This window comes from Zonotrichia leucophrys, chromosome 15, assembly GCF_028769735.1.
Source record: "Zonotrichia leucophrys gambelii isolate GWCS_2022_RI chromosome 15, RI_Zleu_2.0, whole genome shotgun sequence".
Classification (NCBI taxonomy): domain Eukaryota; kingdom Metazoa; phylum Chordata; class Aves; order Passeriformes; family Passerellidae; genus Zonotrichia; species Zonotrichia leucophrys.
Genome location: NC_088185.1, coordinates 5,261,178 through 5,278,427, shown reverse-complemented (window position 1 = coordinate 5,278,427; position 17,250 = coordinate 5,261,178). Strand labels below are relative to the sequence as shown.

The 17,250-nt window shown below is 40.6% G+C and overlaps 2 protein-coding genes across 3 annotated transcripts; one reads left to right on the top strand and one right to left on the bottom strand.

The window, feature by feature from the left end:
* Positions 1-234: 234 nt before the first annotated feature.
* On the bottom strand, positions 235-3,892 carry HSCB (HscB mitochondrial iron-sulfur cluster cochaperone). Its single transcript, XM_064727229.1, has 6 exons — positions 3,693-3,892; positions 3,530-3,626; positions 3,055-3,144; positions 2,455-2,596; positions 1,538-1,585; positions 235-397 (listed from the first exon to the last, which is right to left on the bottom strand). Exons 1-6 carry the CDS (start codon positions 3,890-3,892, stop codon positions 306-308), a joined length of 669 nt encoding a protein of 222 aa, XP_064583299.1. The 3' UTR covers positions 235-305.
* A 223-nt stretch (positions 3,893-4,115) lies between these two features.
* CHEK2 (checkpoint kinase 2) lies at positions 4,116-16,763 on the top strand. Of its 2 annotated transcripts, XM_064726813.1 has the most exons (16): positions 4,116-4,252; positions 5,217-5,468; positions 5,978-6,102; positions 6,361-6,508; positions 7,152-7,242; positions 7,351-7,459; positions 8,480-8,533; positions 9,089-9,150; positions 9,697-9,796; positions 10,255-10,341; positions 11,029-11,192; positions 11,404-11,519; positions 12,859-12,944; positions 15,095-15,175; positions 15,732-15,823; positions 16,133-16,763. In XM_064726813.1, the coding sequence occupies exons 2-16, from the start codon at positions 5,222-5,224 to the stop codon at positions 16,167-16,169; spliced, it is 1,599 nt and encodes a 532-aa protein (XP_064582883.1). In that variant the 5' UTR covers positions 4,116-4,252; positions 5,217-5,221; the 3' UTR covers positions 16,170-16,763. The 2 variants fall into 2 exon arrangements, 1 of the variants encoding a protein (XP_064582883.1); XR_010442137.1 differs by lacking the exons at positions 15,732-15,823; positions 16,133-16,763 and having other exon boundaries at positions 11,404-11,539.
* Positions 16,764-17,250: the final 487 nt, after the last annotated feature.

Here is a 17,250-nt window from a genome sequence, read left to right as displayed (position 1 = left end):
TAAGAAATCTCACATCTGGAGTTTGTTTGTGTGCCTCTCTGTTATTTGCTTCCACACCTGCCACTGCCAGGACAGTGGCTGACCTTACCCAGTGCAGCCTCTCCTGGCTGTAAGCATTTCCAAATGCCATCTGTTACCCAAGTGCTGCAGCAAGCATGGGATTTCTTTTCTATTTATTTTCCTCCTCTCAGCATTAAAGCTTTTCATGGAAGTATAGGAAACAAACACCCTTGGTCTGATTTTGCTAATAGAACCATTTGTTTAATTGAAAATAGCACTAACTCTGAATAGCTAACAAGGCAACATCAGGAAGGGATCTTCTTGGCCTTTAGTTTATCTTCTAAGTTGGCAAAATACTTCATTTTTCCTAGCAGCTTCTTGGCCTCTTGAAGATCATCTGAAATGAAATAAAACATTACTGGATTACAGAGGGAGAGGTGAATTTGCATTTTCAAAATGAATCTCAAGACTTTAGTGACAGCACCTGTTTTAGTAGCAAGAGTTGTGACCTGCAAGGACTCAGACTCTATTTAAACCATGCTGCCTATTGTTTTAACCTCAGATGGTTTGGGAACATTTCAAATGTTCCACAAAACCTGTAACAATGAACAATCTGGAACAGAAATGTGGATGAATGCCCTTTAATGACTCCTGTAAAGTGGCTGCAGTATTGATCTACCCACTAGGCAAGACAAATGTTTTTGTTTAAAATGTGTATAAATAGACCAACTGACATAACTGAAAAATGCAAATAGGAGTCTGGTCTGGACAGTGCCAATTCCAAAACTGATATTGAAACAATTTCTGCTCAAGGGGAGGGTGGTTTATGACCTGCAGACAAAGGCAACACAGTCCTTCTCACGGCACAGAGTAACAGAATGTAACTCCTCATGGGCAGGGACAGCCAGCACCACTGGGATATTTACAGTTACACACACCCCGACCAAAGTGCACCATTCTGGACCTGGCACACAAACACAAAGGTTTTTTCCCAGCTTCAGAAGCTCAGGAATGGTTCAAGCCTGTGCCTATCCACTGGCTGTAGAATGAAGTTATGTTGATTACTGCACAGGAAGTCCCAAATGTTGTGCTGAACAGGCCTTTACTTGCCACACAGCAGCTGTGGCTTTCACTGCAAAGAAAGCACTCACTGCTCTGCTGCAGCTCCAGGACTGCAGAACAACATCTCCAAGTGTCAAACCTCAGAACATGTCTAAGATCACATCTGTCCTTCCCAGCATTCTGGGAAACACACAAACAATTTCCTAGCATCTACATTCCCACTGAAAATGATTATTTAGATGCAAGATGAATGGAACTTTTGTACTGGACTTTGCATTTAATGTGAGGTCCTGAATTTCCCAAATCAGCAGGAATGTCAGTTTAGAGGTACTTATTCTAAATACCTAACAAAGAACCCTTGTCAATGCAGTATTTCTATTCCATAGCTCAGGAAATATTTGCCAGTAAGAGAATGTGGAGTTTTAAGCACTTGACAGGTATGTATGACAGCTAAAAACTTCATAAAATCAGGTACCTCTTTCAAAAGCTGCAGTCACCTCTCTGGTCAGTTCTTCTTGTTTAACTGCAAAACAAATTATTTCATTTACTTTTTGTTATACTTAGGATATTTGATACCACTGCATTTGACTGTCTGTGGTGGGAAAGCTCATTACTACTTTCAGCCTATGGGAGCCAAGTGAGTTGTTCATTATACTGCTGTCAATGTTGTTTTAATTATAATTTCAAACATGTATTTCTTTATTTAAACAGGTATACTGACAGCAACTCCAATGCACACCAAGGAGCAATAATTTCCCACCAATCTAACTTATTTTTGGTGTCTCAGTTTACCCTGCTACAGTTAACTTTCCCCTGTGCTACTCAGTTTTTATTCTAGTTATTGTAAATGCTTTTAGCACATAGCTGTTACTGAAAAGAATTAAATATATCAGTAAACCAAATGTTTTTGGTATCACCAACAATATAAAAAGAAAGTTGCTTGTGTAAGGAGAAGAACCACTTAATATAATGGCTGCCAGATGAAGAAGGTGAAAAACTACAATGCCTTTATAAATAACATTATTTAGTGTGGTTGGACAAGCACTTTATTCAACTTCATTCTGACAGGTCTTTTTCTGGAACAATTGACTAAACTGATGAAGGTTGAGTAAATTCCTTTTTATTGTCTATATACATTTATTGTAACATCAGAATAGGTTCTGTTATACAAATATTCTCAAGACAGATGTGACGTTTAGGTGCAGAAATAGGTAAAGACAACATTGGAAAAGAAGGGAACAGGACAGAAGATCCTGCAGTGAGTCAATTCCAGACTAACACAAATTGAAGATATTACAAGAAAAATACCAACACAGTTTAAAGCTTTCAGACTCATGTATTACAGAGATTCAGTGCATTAGTTCTGTACAAATTCCTCAAGTCATAACCTACCTTTAATGGAAGTTTCAACTTCTTCGAGGTCCTTGTTTTTGGACTCTGCTAATTTCTCATTAATTTCCATGACTTCCATAAGGAACGCCGAGTCTGCATCACAGTCTGTCTCTTTTGCTGGCTCCACTCCCTTCAGCTCCAGCTGGCAGAGGAAATGGGAATTTGAAAATAAATATTCTCACATCCATTCCTATGGAAATTATTTTCTTTAATATTAAGTCTCTTATTGGGGCATACTCAGATTCATATTCGATAAACCTACAGTGCATTGAGTCAGTCTGAAAATTAACACCATACATAGGCTGATCATAAACAAAAAAAAGCATAAAAAAGGCTGCAATGGGCCAGACTGAAATTCTGAATGAGCAGCCATGGCCAAACACCACGTGTGATGTGAAATTACTGTAAGATGAGTAGTAAATGGGATAATATGCTGATTAAATTTTGGACAAACTTGGTTCTGGTCTCCCTTCTTTCTCTGGTGATCCTCTTCAGGGGAATTAGCACAAATTAGCACATTAAGGACTGAATGGAGGGTGGGATCCCTACCAGCCCCCAGGGTTAGTTACACAACACTGCAATTCCTAACGGGGACCTTACTAGATAGAGGCCTCGGCTCAGAGGGTTCAGCAGAGTCTGGTAGGCCTTGTTGATCAGGGAAGAGTGTTGCTCAGAGTAGTGCTGCTCTTTCTGCAAATGGATGGCAAATAATTGGAAGCTAATTCCAAGTGGCGAAATACACTTTGTTACATGCGGAACAGCAGCGTCCCCACAGTGTCCGTGTGTGAAACGGAGAAGGCTCCGTGCACCTGGCGGCTGTGGCACCGCGCTCAGCTAAAGCCTCACGAACCGCAGCGGCCCCGCATCGTCCGCTCCTCCGCAAATCCACGGCAGAGCCTCTCTGAGCACCGAAACACAAACACAGGGATCCCCTCACTCCCCGAGCGGGAGAGACGTGGGGACTCCGCACTGCGACCCCGCCACGCAGCCGAAGGCTAAAGGCGAATTCGTCCGGCGCTCACCGAGCCCCGCGGGCCCCTCCCGGCCCGGCTCCCCCGCCCGGCCCGGGGCTCACCGGCGGCCTCTTGCCGAAGCGGTCGGGGTGCACGGCGCGCTGCAGGCTCCGGAACCGCCGCTGCAGCTGCCCCGGGTCGACGCGGAAGGAGCGGTCGCTGCAGGACACAGGGCGGGTGAGACCCGCGGCCGGTCGGGCTCGCGGCCGCCCCGCCCACACTCACCAGTCCATCAGGCGGAAAAGGTCAGGCCGCGGCGCCGGCGGCTGCAGAGCCTGGCAGCCGGGGCAGAAGTGGGGCGGCCCATCGCTGCTGGGGAGCGGAGCGCCGCAGCTCCAGCACGACGGCCCCGGGGCGCGGCCCAGCGTGGCCCCGCGGAGCGCCAGGCGCGCCCACCCGAGCCGCGCCTGCAGCGCCGCCAGCATCGCGGCCCGCTCCCGGCGGCCCCCGCGCGGGCCGCCCGCTCATTGGCTGCGCTCGGGGCGCGCGCGCGGCGCGCACGGCGGCCCCGGCCCGGCGGCGTGAGCTCCGCGAGCTCCGCGAGCCGTGAGTTCGGGTCCCGCTCCGGCCCCGCGCCGCTCCCGGCCCGGCACCGCCGCGGGCTGCGAGCCCCGCTTCTCCCGGGACACACGCGCTGGCCACGCGGGGCCGCCGGTGCCGGTGTCGGTCCGGGGCAGCAGAGCTCCGGAGGGCAGGGCCGCACGGTGCGAGGCGGCCGCTGAGGCACGGCTCCGCTGTCTGAGCGTTCAGAGGCAGGTTCAGCTTGGACACGAGGGAAAGCGCCGGTATGGAAAGGGCTGCACGGGTCAGAGGTGGGGTCAGCATCCCTGGAGGGTCCCGCAGCCATGTGGGACAGGGGACAGGGCACGGTGGCTTTGGCAGTGCGGTGGCACTCGATGGTCTCTGTGCTTTCCAGCCCCAATGGCTCCGTGGGTCTGTTCTGTCTGCGGGCGGAGCTCTGGGCCTCGCCCATGTTTGTAAACACCTGTAAGGAACGGGACGGGAACTTGGGAGCTGCCGTGGTTTTATGGCTCGTAATGAAATGTAGCAAAGGATAAGGAGAAGTATACATTAAATTGTATGGCAAGCAGCTAAAAACCCCATATACAGCTGGTAAGGTTGGAAGGCTCGTGGGCACTGCTGTGCTGGGGGAAGCTGGCTATAGGGGGGGCTGGGGCGGCCTTTAAATAGAGAAGGAGGCACCAGAGGCTGTGAATTTCCGGGCTGTTTCCTGCATTGAGTCAGTCTGAAAATTAACCGGCAGCTGTCGGGCAGCGTCTGAATCTGGCAAGGATTTGGACACTTATTATGCATAGGTGTGATAAATCTCTCGGAGGCTTTCAAGAAAACCTATGTGATTTTACAGTTCTTACTCCTTTCGGTTTTCTCTTTGTTTGGGGACCAGCCGTGGTCCCTTGCTCCGTGCGGGGATGCTCTGTCAGAGCACAGCCCATGCTTGTGTGACCCTGTGGGAGCGCTGAAGTGCTCGGTAGCAATTCGGGAATAAATCAGGGTTAGTTCTGCTGCAGAACCAGCAGAGGCCGCCCCACGTTGCCTTTTAAAAGGAAAACCATCCTGCTTTGCACACTTCCTGGGAATTTACGTATAACCCAGACATGCACGCTTTGGTTGTAAGTTTTACTTCTTTGAGGCTGTGAATGGATTTGGACATTATTAATGCAGTGTGTGAGTGCTTGCCAATTTTACTTTCCTGTAGTAATTGTGATTCTCTAACATTCTCTTTTAAAGCCAACATGTCTCGAGAGACTGGAAGTGAAGCACAGCAGTCTCAGAGTGCCCAGCAGCCTCAGAGTGGGACCAGTTCTTCCAGTGGCTCACAGAGCACTAGTCAGTCTTCCTTAAGTTCTGGCACTGTCAGTTCCTTGGACACTGTTCCCACTCAGGAGCTTCCCTCCATCCCTGAGGACCAGGAATCTGAAGAGCTGGTTCCTCAGCCTTGGGGCCGACTCTTTGCACTTGGAAAAGGTTTCAGCAACTGTGGTAGGTGCATACTGTAATAAATCTCTTGGTTTCTTTGTAGGATCTCAGAAAAGTTCTGAGCAGCTTGTTGAAGAGCAGTGTCTTTTCATTTTCAAGTTAGGTACAAGCAAATTTAGGTATGGAACTTTTTGCTATAATGTTTTTTTTTCATACTACATCCCAGTGTTTACACTGAGTTCTCAGATATACAGCTGCCATAGACTCACAGAAATTCTGGGGTGTTCATATCCTTTGTTACATGCTTAATTAAAAAAAATTATAATCTATTTTATTTAGTTATATGTCTCTATATTGCTGATGGTGAACTGAAAAATAACACTGCTGAAGAGGGTAAAATTAATAAAGAATTTGACAAGGTGTAGTGCTTTGTATGAGTTAAACTTTCTTTGGGAAGAATCTTGTCTCTGTTATCCTATCCATTACCATTTGGAATCATTCTGTATTGCCATAGTTATTAACTTCCTGCAACATTGTCTTCTCTCTCTGCTGTACCTTCCCCTCCTCTGCAGACTGTGTCAATGAGGAGTACTGGTTTGGGAGGGACAAAAGCTGTGATTACAGTTTTTCTAAGCTGGGATTGTCTGAGACTGGCTTCTACCAAAACTATAGCAAGAAGCACTTCCGAATTTTCAGGGTAAGTGCTAAAAATGTTAATTCTGTCTATTTTGGTGTAATTTAAAAAGAGACTTTGAGGCAGAGATCCTAAAGAAATCTAAGTATCTTCAGGGTTAACTCCTTGAATGTGACTTGGCAATACCCCATTCATGTGGTTTATGAAATAAACTCGGTCTCATTTCTTGAGTCAACAATAGTAAATTTCTAGTGTATCATGTCTTTATTGTAAAGTCATTTGTTCTTTACTGTCATCTTCCCCATTTTTTTTCTCTTTGAGGAAATGGGTCCAAGAAATTCCTATGTTGCCTACATTGAAGACCACAGTGCAAATGGAACATTTGTTAATAGAGAGCTCGTTGGAAGAGGGAGGAGGCTCCCACTGACACACAACTCTGAAATTGCACTGTCTGTACTGACCAATAAGGGTAAAATGTGCTTTAACTTAAATAGATTTTTTATGTATTGACCAGGAGGTTGTTTCTGCATTGATTTGATTGTGTTTCTTGGGAGCTGAGCTGCTTCATGAGCACATCTCATTAATAGGTGTTTTAGTACTCACATGAAAATTATCCATGTCAACCCTAGGAAAAAACCTGAAAAAGAAAGCTTAAAGAAATCTGGATCAGGCAGCACCTTACTAGAATATAAACTTTTATAGGTTTTTTTCCTGTTTGTGAAACCCTTTTGGGCTTCAGTAGCTGTGCATATGATGGTGGGAACAGGGTAAACAGGTTATTCAAGAAAAGTTGAAAAAAAAGCTCCAGATACCTAACTAGATCTCTTTTATCTTTGCTGGAACATTGAAATTTTTGCTCCTTTTGTCCTTAAATGTAATTCATTACTTAAAGACTGTTGTGAATTTAATTCCAAAATGCAATTTTTTAGCAATAAGATCACCTTGCTAACCCATAGCTGGTATAATTTATAGCATATATTTAGTTTTTCCTCTAGCAGGCACTATTTTCTCAGTTATATTGTTGACTATAAAAGCTCACAAAACATAGCTGTTTGTTCTAATAAAAAATTTAAACCTAATAATGGGAAAATGATGTCCACTTGTCTTCCCAGTGTTTGTATTTTCTGATCTTACGGTGGATGATCAGATGATGTTTCCTAAAGAATTCAGAGAGAAATATATTATGTCAAAGACTTTGGGAAGGTAAGCATCCTTATTCAGAAAGTTAGAAAGCAGCCCAGCTCCAATTTATGCTTTCATTTGCCTGCACTTGTTACACAGATTTTTGACAGAGCTGTGTTCCTGTTGTAGTGGTGCCTGTGGAGAAGTCAAACTGGCATTTGAGAAGAGCACCTGTAACAAAGTTGCAGTGAAAATCATCAATAAACGGAAGTTTGTGGCAAGTGGCTTGAATGAAGAAGTAAGTATTGCTGTCTGTCTGTCTGTCTTGGCTACCTTGCAGTGGTCCTGGAATATTTGGTAACTTCTCAGACTCCTCAGCTGTCTTCAAATGAGGATTTTCTTACTTAATGTCTTCAGCATTTAATTTAAAAATGCTTTTTGATGTTGTATGATGCACAGAATTTTTTGCTTTTATTCCTTGACTACATTTCATTAGGTTCACCATTCAGGACTTTTAATGGGATTTATCCAATGGGTGGTGTGGAGTCTTGCAGGGTTTGGTTTATGTCCTGAAATGCATCAGGGAGACACATCACAACCAGCACAGTCTTGACCAAAAATGTGCCAACTAGGCTAATTCTGTTGAATGCTCCATCATAATATATTTGAAGAAAATTGTATGAAGCCTTTAGGGAAGGTCTAATGGCAGAAGACACAATTTGGAGAATTACAAAGACAACTGGCTCAAGATGCTGTTGTGAATTATAATTACTGATACATGGCATTCCCCAAAACAGACACAGGAGTGTATCTGGAATGTTGTGTATGGGTTAAGTTGTGTGTTCCAAGATTGATTTGGATTGGAAGAAGAGCAAAAAATCCCTGCTGAGCTGATTTCATTAGCTGAGCCTAAGCCACGGGTTAGAGAATCTGTTTATGTTATCTTGCAAAATAGTAGCATGTAATGTTAGGTTGGCCCATCTGCAAAGCATCTTGGAGGGAGAAAAGCTGTTTAAATACAAGTATATGAGCAAAAACAATTATTTTTTTTTTAATTTGGAAGTTATTTGAGGATTTCTAACCTGCAGTGAAATTTCATGACTGGAGCAATATCTTGCTTCAGATAGTGACAGCACACTGTTTATTTAATTCACTGAAGGTATCTGATCATTTTATGGAAAAAAATTGTATGTTATGGTCACTTAGAGTAGCAAAAGGCATGGAATTATGTCTTTCCTGGTATTGTCTCTTATTTCTCATATGTCTTATTCCAGAACAGCTCTGTCTTACCCAATATGGTATTTGATTCTTTTAATAGAACCCAGGTTTTAATATCAATACAGAAATTGAAATTTTGAAGAAAATAGATCATGTGAGTATTACTGTACATTTTTATTATTTTTTGCTCCCTCCTGTATGTACTTGTTTAGTTTACTGAACTTAGTGTAGTAATGAAAGAGCAATTTTATCCATTCAGAAATGTGTAAAAGGGATATATAATTTCCCTTGTAAATTATTGAATGGGTCTTTTTTTCTTCTTTTAAGTGTATTATATCCTAGCAGATTTGAGATTTTAAACCTTTGGATAACTTAGATATAAATTTGAGAAGAAACATCACAGGAGAAATTTTAACCTGAGGCACTACTGCAGAAATTTTTCTTTGATTCAAGTTTTTGTAAATGCTGCAAAAGAACTGAGTACAAAGACTAGTTTTCACTGGCAATTTCTTGATTTTTTTATCCCCTCTTTCCTCTGCATGTAAAATAGATAAAATATTGAGGGTGTGGTCTGAGGTACTTGCAAGTCACTTGTGTTAAGTGTTAGCTTAAGTGACCTGGTTTGAAATATTGAAATAAGAACTTCAGGATTTCTTTTTACAAATTATTCTATTTTGTGTGCCTCTGTTTGTGTTTCCTTTTCTGTTAGCCTTGCTTAATCAAGATTAAAAATTTCTTTGAAGCAGAGGATTACTACATTGTTTTGGAACTGTAAGTAACCTGTTTGAAAGTAAATGCATAAAACAAAATTTTTTTTTATAGCCACAATGAACTATGGAGGTTTTGCTTTTTTATTTTGTTTTCCTTTTGCTGGTCTGCCTTTTCTGTAAAACCTTTGTAAGATTAGGAGCTAGTATAACCAGGAGAAATCATCCTTCTGTGTTTATAGGCACTCAAGGCCTGGGCATTGTTTGCTCTGCTGCTGTTGTGGATTGCTGCTATTTTATTTTATTTATTTTATTTTATTTTATTTTATTTTATTTTATTTTATTTTATTTTATTTTTTAATTTATTTTATTTTATTTTTGAACTTGTCAGAGGGGTCTGATCAAAAATCATGTAACAGCTCCCAGTGCAGACTCATGAGATTGACCCTAACTCAGCCATGCATGTGCTGTGTTTAGGATGTTCACTCATTTTCAGAAATAAATTATTTCCCTGTAGCCAGAATAGCCAAATGTTTTGGTCTTAGTCTTGTGTAATGAGATGAATCTTTTGGAAGTTACATGTTGGTTTGTTAGCCTGCATTTGTTTTAGGATGGAAGGAGGAGAATTGTATCACAGAGTGTCAAGGCCAGTCAAGATGAAAGAAGAAATCTGCAAGTTGTACTTTTATCAGATGCTGCTGGCAGTAAAGGTACATAATCGTGAATTCTACCCAAAAAAAAGTCACTAAGATGAGTTTTTCTGGCACTTGTCATTGCTGAAACCCATGTAAGCAATCAGCACAGTGTTCTTAACAAGTTGATTTAACAAGAGAGAGACAGAAAAGCAGAATTCCTACAAAGGTGACAGAGAACATGGGTCTGCACACTGTGCTTGCATGAGATTTGACATTTGAAGCATAATGATTTCTAAGGTGCTTTTTTGTTTCTTTGTGATGGTGTTTTGATGTGGGTTTTTTTGTTTTGATTTGTTTTCATTTTGCTTTGTTTTTTTAAGGGACAGTCCCATGTTAGGAAGCTTTAAATGTTTGCCCTCCTCTTACACAGCTTTCAGTTATCCTGCCATTGCCATGAGAAAAAATGGAAAGCTTACATTTTAAAATAAGTTAATAATCTGTTTTTCCTTAATTGTCCATCTGTGTATATTTAGTATCTTCATGACAATGGAATTATACACCGAGATCTAAAGCCAGAAAATGTGCTGCTTTCATCTTCTGAAGAGATATGTCTTGTAAAGGTAAGGAAAACTGCATTTCTTGTTAATGGAGAAATTTGGGAGTGTTTCTTCACATTCTTCTTGATATTTCATTAAACACAGCCAAAAAGATATTATGGAATTAGTCACACAAACCATGAAGTAACTTGAAACATAGACTTTTTTTTAATAATTATAATTTTACTTTTATGGATATTTCAATCCATACACTACACATCTATTTTCAAATGTCAATTATTTTTTCCCCAATAAAATCTAAATTCTTGAATTACAGGCAGCATTCCCACAAATATCCAGGCTGTGTGGTGACAGTGATTTTTTTTCTTTTGGTTTTTTTTGGGGGGGATTAGGGTTGTGTATTTTCTTTTGTGTTGAGAAACCATTGACTATATTTGCATGCTGAAATGCTTATTTTTCACAAAAACTCCTCTAATAGGCTACAATACCTTTATTCTGTAGTTATCCATTTATATGCATATCTTAGAGTGTTTTTGCTAGTGTAAAGTGTGATTCTTTGTCATATTTCTCCCTCTTCCTCCTCTCCCATTTTCAATAATGTTTGGGGTGACTTCTATTCATAGTCATGTACTGGAACTGGCTTGGAAGGAAGAAACTTAATGCTACCTCCTGATTTATGTCTACAATGTGATGTGTTCTAGTACACTCCATCCTAATATGTAATGTGGTGTTACCATTTTTAAATGCAAGATTACAGATTTTGGACAATCCAAGATTCTTGGAGAAGCTTCTCTTATGAAAACATTATGTGGTACTCCCATGTATCTTGCTCCTGAGGTTCTAAATTCACTTGGGACTGCTGGATACAGCCGAGCTGTGGACTGCTGGAGTTTAGGAGTTATTCTTTTTGTATGGTAAGATATTGTGGAGCTGTACCTTCACTGGGCAGTCTTTGACATACCTGGCTTGAGACTTGGCAACTTCAGTGTCTGTCTGAGGAAGTGAAAGTTTAAAACTCTACAAGTATAAAAACACTACCATAGCAGATGCCTTAAAATGTGTGATTTCAGTGTTTCATTTGCTGTGAGATATTCAGTGCTATTTAACTTCTTTTCTTTTATACAGCTTGTGTGGATATCCACCATTCAATGAGCAAAACACTCAACTCTCTCTGAGGGATCAAATCACTCGTGGAAAATACACATTTATTCCAAAAGAGTGGAAGCATGTGTCAGACATGGGTATGACTCCAGCACAGTGGGTAGCAAAATATCTACCTCTTTTCTTGTAGTTTTTGTTTTCCTTTATCCTCCTTTCAGCTGTGTGTTAACACTGTGTGTTAATATGTTTAATTTTTAAGTTCGTAGTGAAAGCATTAGAATGAGAACATACTTTATTATTGAAGAGATTTCTTAGTAGTATTAAGCATAATTAACCACACAAGCATAGAGTTTGTGGGCACATACATCTATTTCTCCACTTTTCACTTTTTCTTCTGACTTTATCAAGCTGGTCTACAGACTTTGCCTAAAGATTCTTCAAGTGTTGCACCAAAAATACCAGGAATTTAAGGAATACGAGTTAGAATTCCAAAAAACAAACGTTCCAAGAGAGTCCTTTCATGGTGCTAGTCTTTGAGCTGAAAGTGTCAGTCACATTTGAGGAATCATCTATTATGTTTGGCCCACTGTAAGTGAAGTAGTCTGTGAAACTGAGTTTTTGCATAGCAAACTAAAATGATAATTACTGTCTGTGTGCTTTTAGTTTTTCAGGACATTTTATATGCACAAAATAATTGTAGTATTTACCTTGGACGCTTCTTTATATGTGCAGAGGAGTTTCTTATAAATGATGTGGTCATCCTTTGTCTAATAAACTTATCAAATATAACTCCTTCCTGGATAGTTTGGAGCTTATTCAATATTTAATCAGACATTCATGAGAATGTACAATCTTAACATAATTTCCATAGTCCTACTTGTATATATTCAGAATAATCTGATCAAATGAAAAGTAAATCTTGCTGAAATTCCTTTATGGGAGATTTGGAGTAATAAAATACAACATAAATGCCCTATTTTTCACAGTGTCTACTAAGCAGCTTCCTAAGAAGATGAAACTTTATGTTAAGCATACATGTGTATGTCCTGTCTCTCCTCTCCCACTTTCCCAGATGGATAATCTGCTTTCCAAGACACTGTAAACCAGGATAAATTAAGCTGTCTTTGCTTTTCCACAGTAATACTGAAGCTTTTAGGGAAGTGCTGAGCCTCCTGTGCGTGCTCAGAACATAAACTGTGTATATGCTAAATATATCTCTGGGTAATTCTGGTATACTGAGAATTGCTGAGTTGTGTATATGTGAAGGAAAGATGAAAGAGTGAGGGAAAGATGAAAGATGGTTGCAGTCTGCAGCCCTCCCCATGCATAGCAAAACCAAAAGGGATCTGCCCAGCCTGCACTTGTGTGCATTGCTCTGAAGGGGTGTAAGGCACGTTGTCACACATGGTTTTGGTGTAGGTATATTTCAGGTAATGAGTGTATTGATCACATGCCAACCAGCTTATTTTATTGTCTTAGCTCTGGATCTGGTGAAGAAGCTCTTAGTGGTGGATCCAAGCAAACGTCTTACCACAGAGGAGGCCTTAGAGCATCCTTGGCTGCAGGTAGGAATTGGGTTTTAAGTGAAAGCTGAGTTGTTTGAGGATAACTTGTTCATATCTTGTGTTTTCAGAGATTTAGTCCCTGTAGAGACTGCAAAAGCAGCATGGAGTAATCTCCTGAATACCTTTTGTCAATACAATGAGCAGCTTCTGCATCCCTTCTGAGACACCTCTTCCCAGAACTCTTTCACGTGTGAGATCAAGATGTGTTTGTTAGAGCCCAGGTCTGACTGTGGTTCTGGTAGGATGGACCTCTCCTTCTGAGCATTGGAACAGAGCCCCATCTCCTCAGATGTTTGTGTGGGCAGGCAGTGCAGTTTGTTTCTGGCAAGCATCCAATACTAGTTTGTTCTTACTCTGCTGTGCAGGAATAAATGTCCCTGGTTTGGGAACCCTCTGAGTAGGAAGTGATGGTTTCCCTGCCTCCTGTTACAGTCTAGGTTTGAGAGGAATAGTCTTTAGGTCGTCTTTTCTTAATTTTGGCAGAGCTACCCACTGAACCTATGAGCTTTCTTGAATATTTTTGCTTGAAGAGGCTGAAAAATGTCACCCAGCCTAAATCTGAGCCATGCAACAGGTTCTGTTTATTCACACCAAACACAAGGCTATTCCTGTTCCCCACTGGGAACAGGAGAATTTCTGTGCTTTGGTAAAGAGCATAAGAAATGGGGGAAGCAAGGGAGTATCCCTCAGTGCTCAACAGCTGATGGTGTTCTGAGACAAAAAACATGTGTGGATTGCTCTTTAAAGTGATTAACTTGTCTTGATTATGCTCCTGGGCATCAGGAAGCATTTCCTGACATTCATGGGTTTTACTTACTGTAGTTTTGTGTGCAACATCTACAGTGAGTTAATCAGATATAGATTCTTGCACTTGAATTACAAATCTGAGCAGAAAAATTATTCAGAAACCTGCAACACTGATTTTAAAAATTGCTGGTATGCATAAGGGGGAAGGGGAAATAGATGATTGATTTATATGAGCTAAGAATTTAAGATATTTCAATATATATATTCAGGTTGTTATTAACTTGATTCTATTTTCCATGTAAGGACATCTCTTACCATTAAGTTTAATTTTGAAGACAGGACAGAAGGTTCCAGAAAACATCATAGCCATAAATCCAGATGTAATCTAGCACTCAGCTGCTGTTCTTTGAGCTGTTTCTCTGCAGGGGCTGTTATTAAGAGTGTCAGGTGTTCATAGGTGATGGATGTAGACTGCCTGCTTGGAATGCCAGCATCCAGCATGCTCAGTTTAGGTATCACACATCTCATAGCACCAAAAGAGCTCCCCAGTCCTGTTCCTGTGAGCAGTGAGGAGTTACTGGCTCCTCTCTCCCTCTTGTGTTCTCTGCAAGTATCGACTTTACAAGTCAGCAGGAAAAACCCTATTGTCTCTGTGACCAGCTGATGCCTGTTAGCCCTCTGATCATTTTGGTGGCACTAGGAAATTTCTAAATTTTTTACTAGAAATAAGCATGTTCTGCAGATTTATTTAAATTAGTAGTGCTGTCAAATTAGTGTTTCCAAAACAAGTTGTTTACTCCATTCTTTGCTCAAATCTAGAACTTTAAAACTTGTTGAGCTGTGTAAACCTAAGTACTGCTCAGTGGAAATGTCTTCTTACCTGTATTTACTTAATAAAACATTTTCTAAAGGCAAATAAACAATTATTGCTGTTTCTGCCTCTGAAATCTTCACTGAAGTCTTTGGAATGGTGCAAGATTAGTTTGGTTGCATGCTGAAGAAAAACCACAGGTCTTTGTTACATCAATGGAAAAATATTTCTTACCTTATCCATCAATTCAAATCAGCCACAATCAAATCAGGTGAACTGGAAAAGCAAAACAAGTCAAAATTCCATATAAAATTAAATGCATATTCAGGTCAAATGCTTTCTGTATGACTTAAGAATAGTTAAATAAAAAAATGAGATACTGCAATACTCCTTTGCTTAGGAAAAGGACCCTCTCCACTGCCTTCACCTAAAAAAACTCAGTTAAAACAGCTGAAATCCTTAGGACCTCAATGATCTTTATTTCTAATTGTCTCTAGCACTGAATGTCCCATTCACTTCTCTTTGATTTTCATAATCTTTGCTTTTCCCTTAAATATTCTATATACTACTTAGATGCTGGGTTTTTTTGCAGGATGAGGATATGAAAACTACATTTGAACAGCTCCTTGCTCACACACGTACCAGTATGAACCCACCAGAAACATCAAAAATGGTATGTGCAGTAATTATTTGAAGATTCACAGAGAAACTAGATTTTGAAGTAATCTTTAATAAAAAAAATCAGTTAATTTTGACACTTTAGAGAAAGGTACCCTTGGGCTGTATGTGGCAGCCTGCTGGTTAGTTCTGTTTCCTGAACAATGGATTTCCATGTTTTGTCAACACTTTGTTTAAATTGATAGAAACACTTGCCTAGGCTTTAAAGGATTATTCCTATATTTAGAACAAAATTGTTGAATGTATTTTTTTTCAATGGATTCAAGTCACTAATGTTTAGTATTCAAGTAAAAATTCTCGTGCTGGTGCAAGGTTAGGACAGCATTGTGCCATTCATCACCAGATGCTAATTAGGAAAATTGTGAACAGTAGGTGTTTCAAGCTGGGAGCAATGTCTTATATGAGAACCATCAAATATAATTAGATTGATCTTGGGAGAGAAACATGGGTTAGTTTTTGGTCACACTGTCCAACACCCGTAGTTCTGGAGCAAGCAGAAAGTCAGGTTCTGCCTTACCTGGTTTCCTGAGCCTCCTGTGTTTTTCTTCCAGCCAACCACAACGAGAAAGCGTCCCCATGACAATGATGAAGACAATGGCTCTGCTAAACGTGCTGTTCCTTCTACCTCCTATCAGAAAATGAGGTGAAAAGCAAGAGAAAATGACTTTGTTAATGACAGCTTTTTTATGGAGAGCGGATTTTTTTATTAAGAAAAATCTCAATAATGGAATAAATGGTTGAAGATGTATAATTTTCAAATAAAAGTAACTTTGTAAGATTGAAGTGACTGCTGTGAATGCATGAGAATCTGCACAATTAGTCATGTTCTAGTCCATCCAGCTGTCTGACTCAAGGAAAGTATCAGAAAAACTCCTGAACTAAGTTATTAACACTTTTTAAGGCTAGCTTCATCCCCAGCTACATTCTCTGTTTCTTCTTTTCCAATTTCTAGGTTAGGCATAGAAATAATGCTTAGTCCTAACAGATGAAGAAGGAATACTAAACTTGCTAAGCTTTTGCCTGAGACACAGCATTACCTGGCACAATGCTGCCCACAGACTTCTGAGGACACTTAGTTCAGTTCAGATGTAAAACTTCTGATGGACCTTGAGGTGCTCTGGGCTTCAGGTAAAGCTCCCCAGTAAATGCTGGACTGGCAGAATCACAGCACTGTGCACTGGGATGGGGCTGATTGGCTTCCAAAGCAACAATTACCATCTGCATGGTGTTTTAACATGTGTGTACCATGTTTATTTCCCAGAGGAGGGATGAGTAAGAGGAAACGTGATAACAAGAGATGAAACAAAGATGTATAAATTCCTGTCAGGGAAGAACTAGGAATTGGCTGAGAGGAAAAACTTGCTTGCCCGTTAGGTGAAAATTTTGAACTGTGTGCCTCTTATTAAAGGATTACTGATTATTATCATTACTGACTGAAAGAACAGTTTAGTAACTCTGTTCTCCAACATGCATCTTTTGGTTCAAGATGTTGTCTGTAAAGAATAAAACTTAATGCATTATGGAATAAACCCATGTCAGGTAGGAATTAAAATATTCATGAGTCATTTTCCTGTATGTGCCCATTGCAGAGAACTTGTGTGTTTTGATATATTTGATATTAACCAATGTTAATAATAAAATGCTGATTCTTGTACATTGATACCTTTCTTAATGGATTGGATGGAGAAACATCTGTGGTTATGTGGATGGAAACAAAACCACTGGTTCCAGTCCGCTCCAGATGCAGTGGGGTGATGGAACAAAGGTGTGTCTTTCATTGGGGATGTGCCCTTTGGTACAAGTCTGTTGGTGGCACATCCTCAGGGAGTTCTGGTGCTTGCTGTAGCTCATGTGAAGTAGAAGGGAACACTCAGCTGCCATTTGCTACATAAAAGAATCACAGGATGCACTGAGCCAAATTTGCATCCTGTTTTACTGCAAATGCTGATACCTTTGGGCTTTGATTACCAGTTACTTTAAAAGACCTCCATCGTGGCTGATGAGAGGGTCCTGACTAACACCTGCTTTCCAATGATGTCCTAAATTTGATCTCACTCATTTGATGGCACA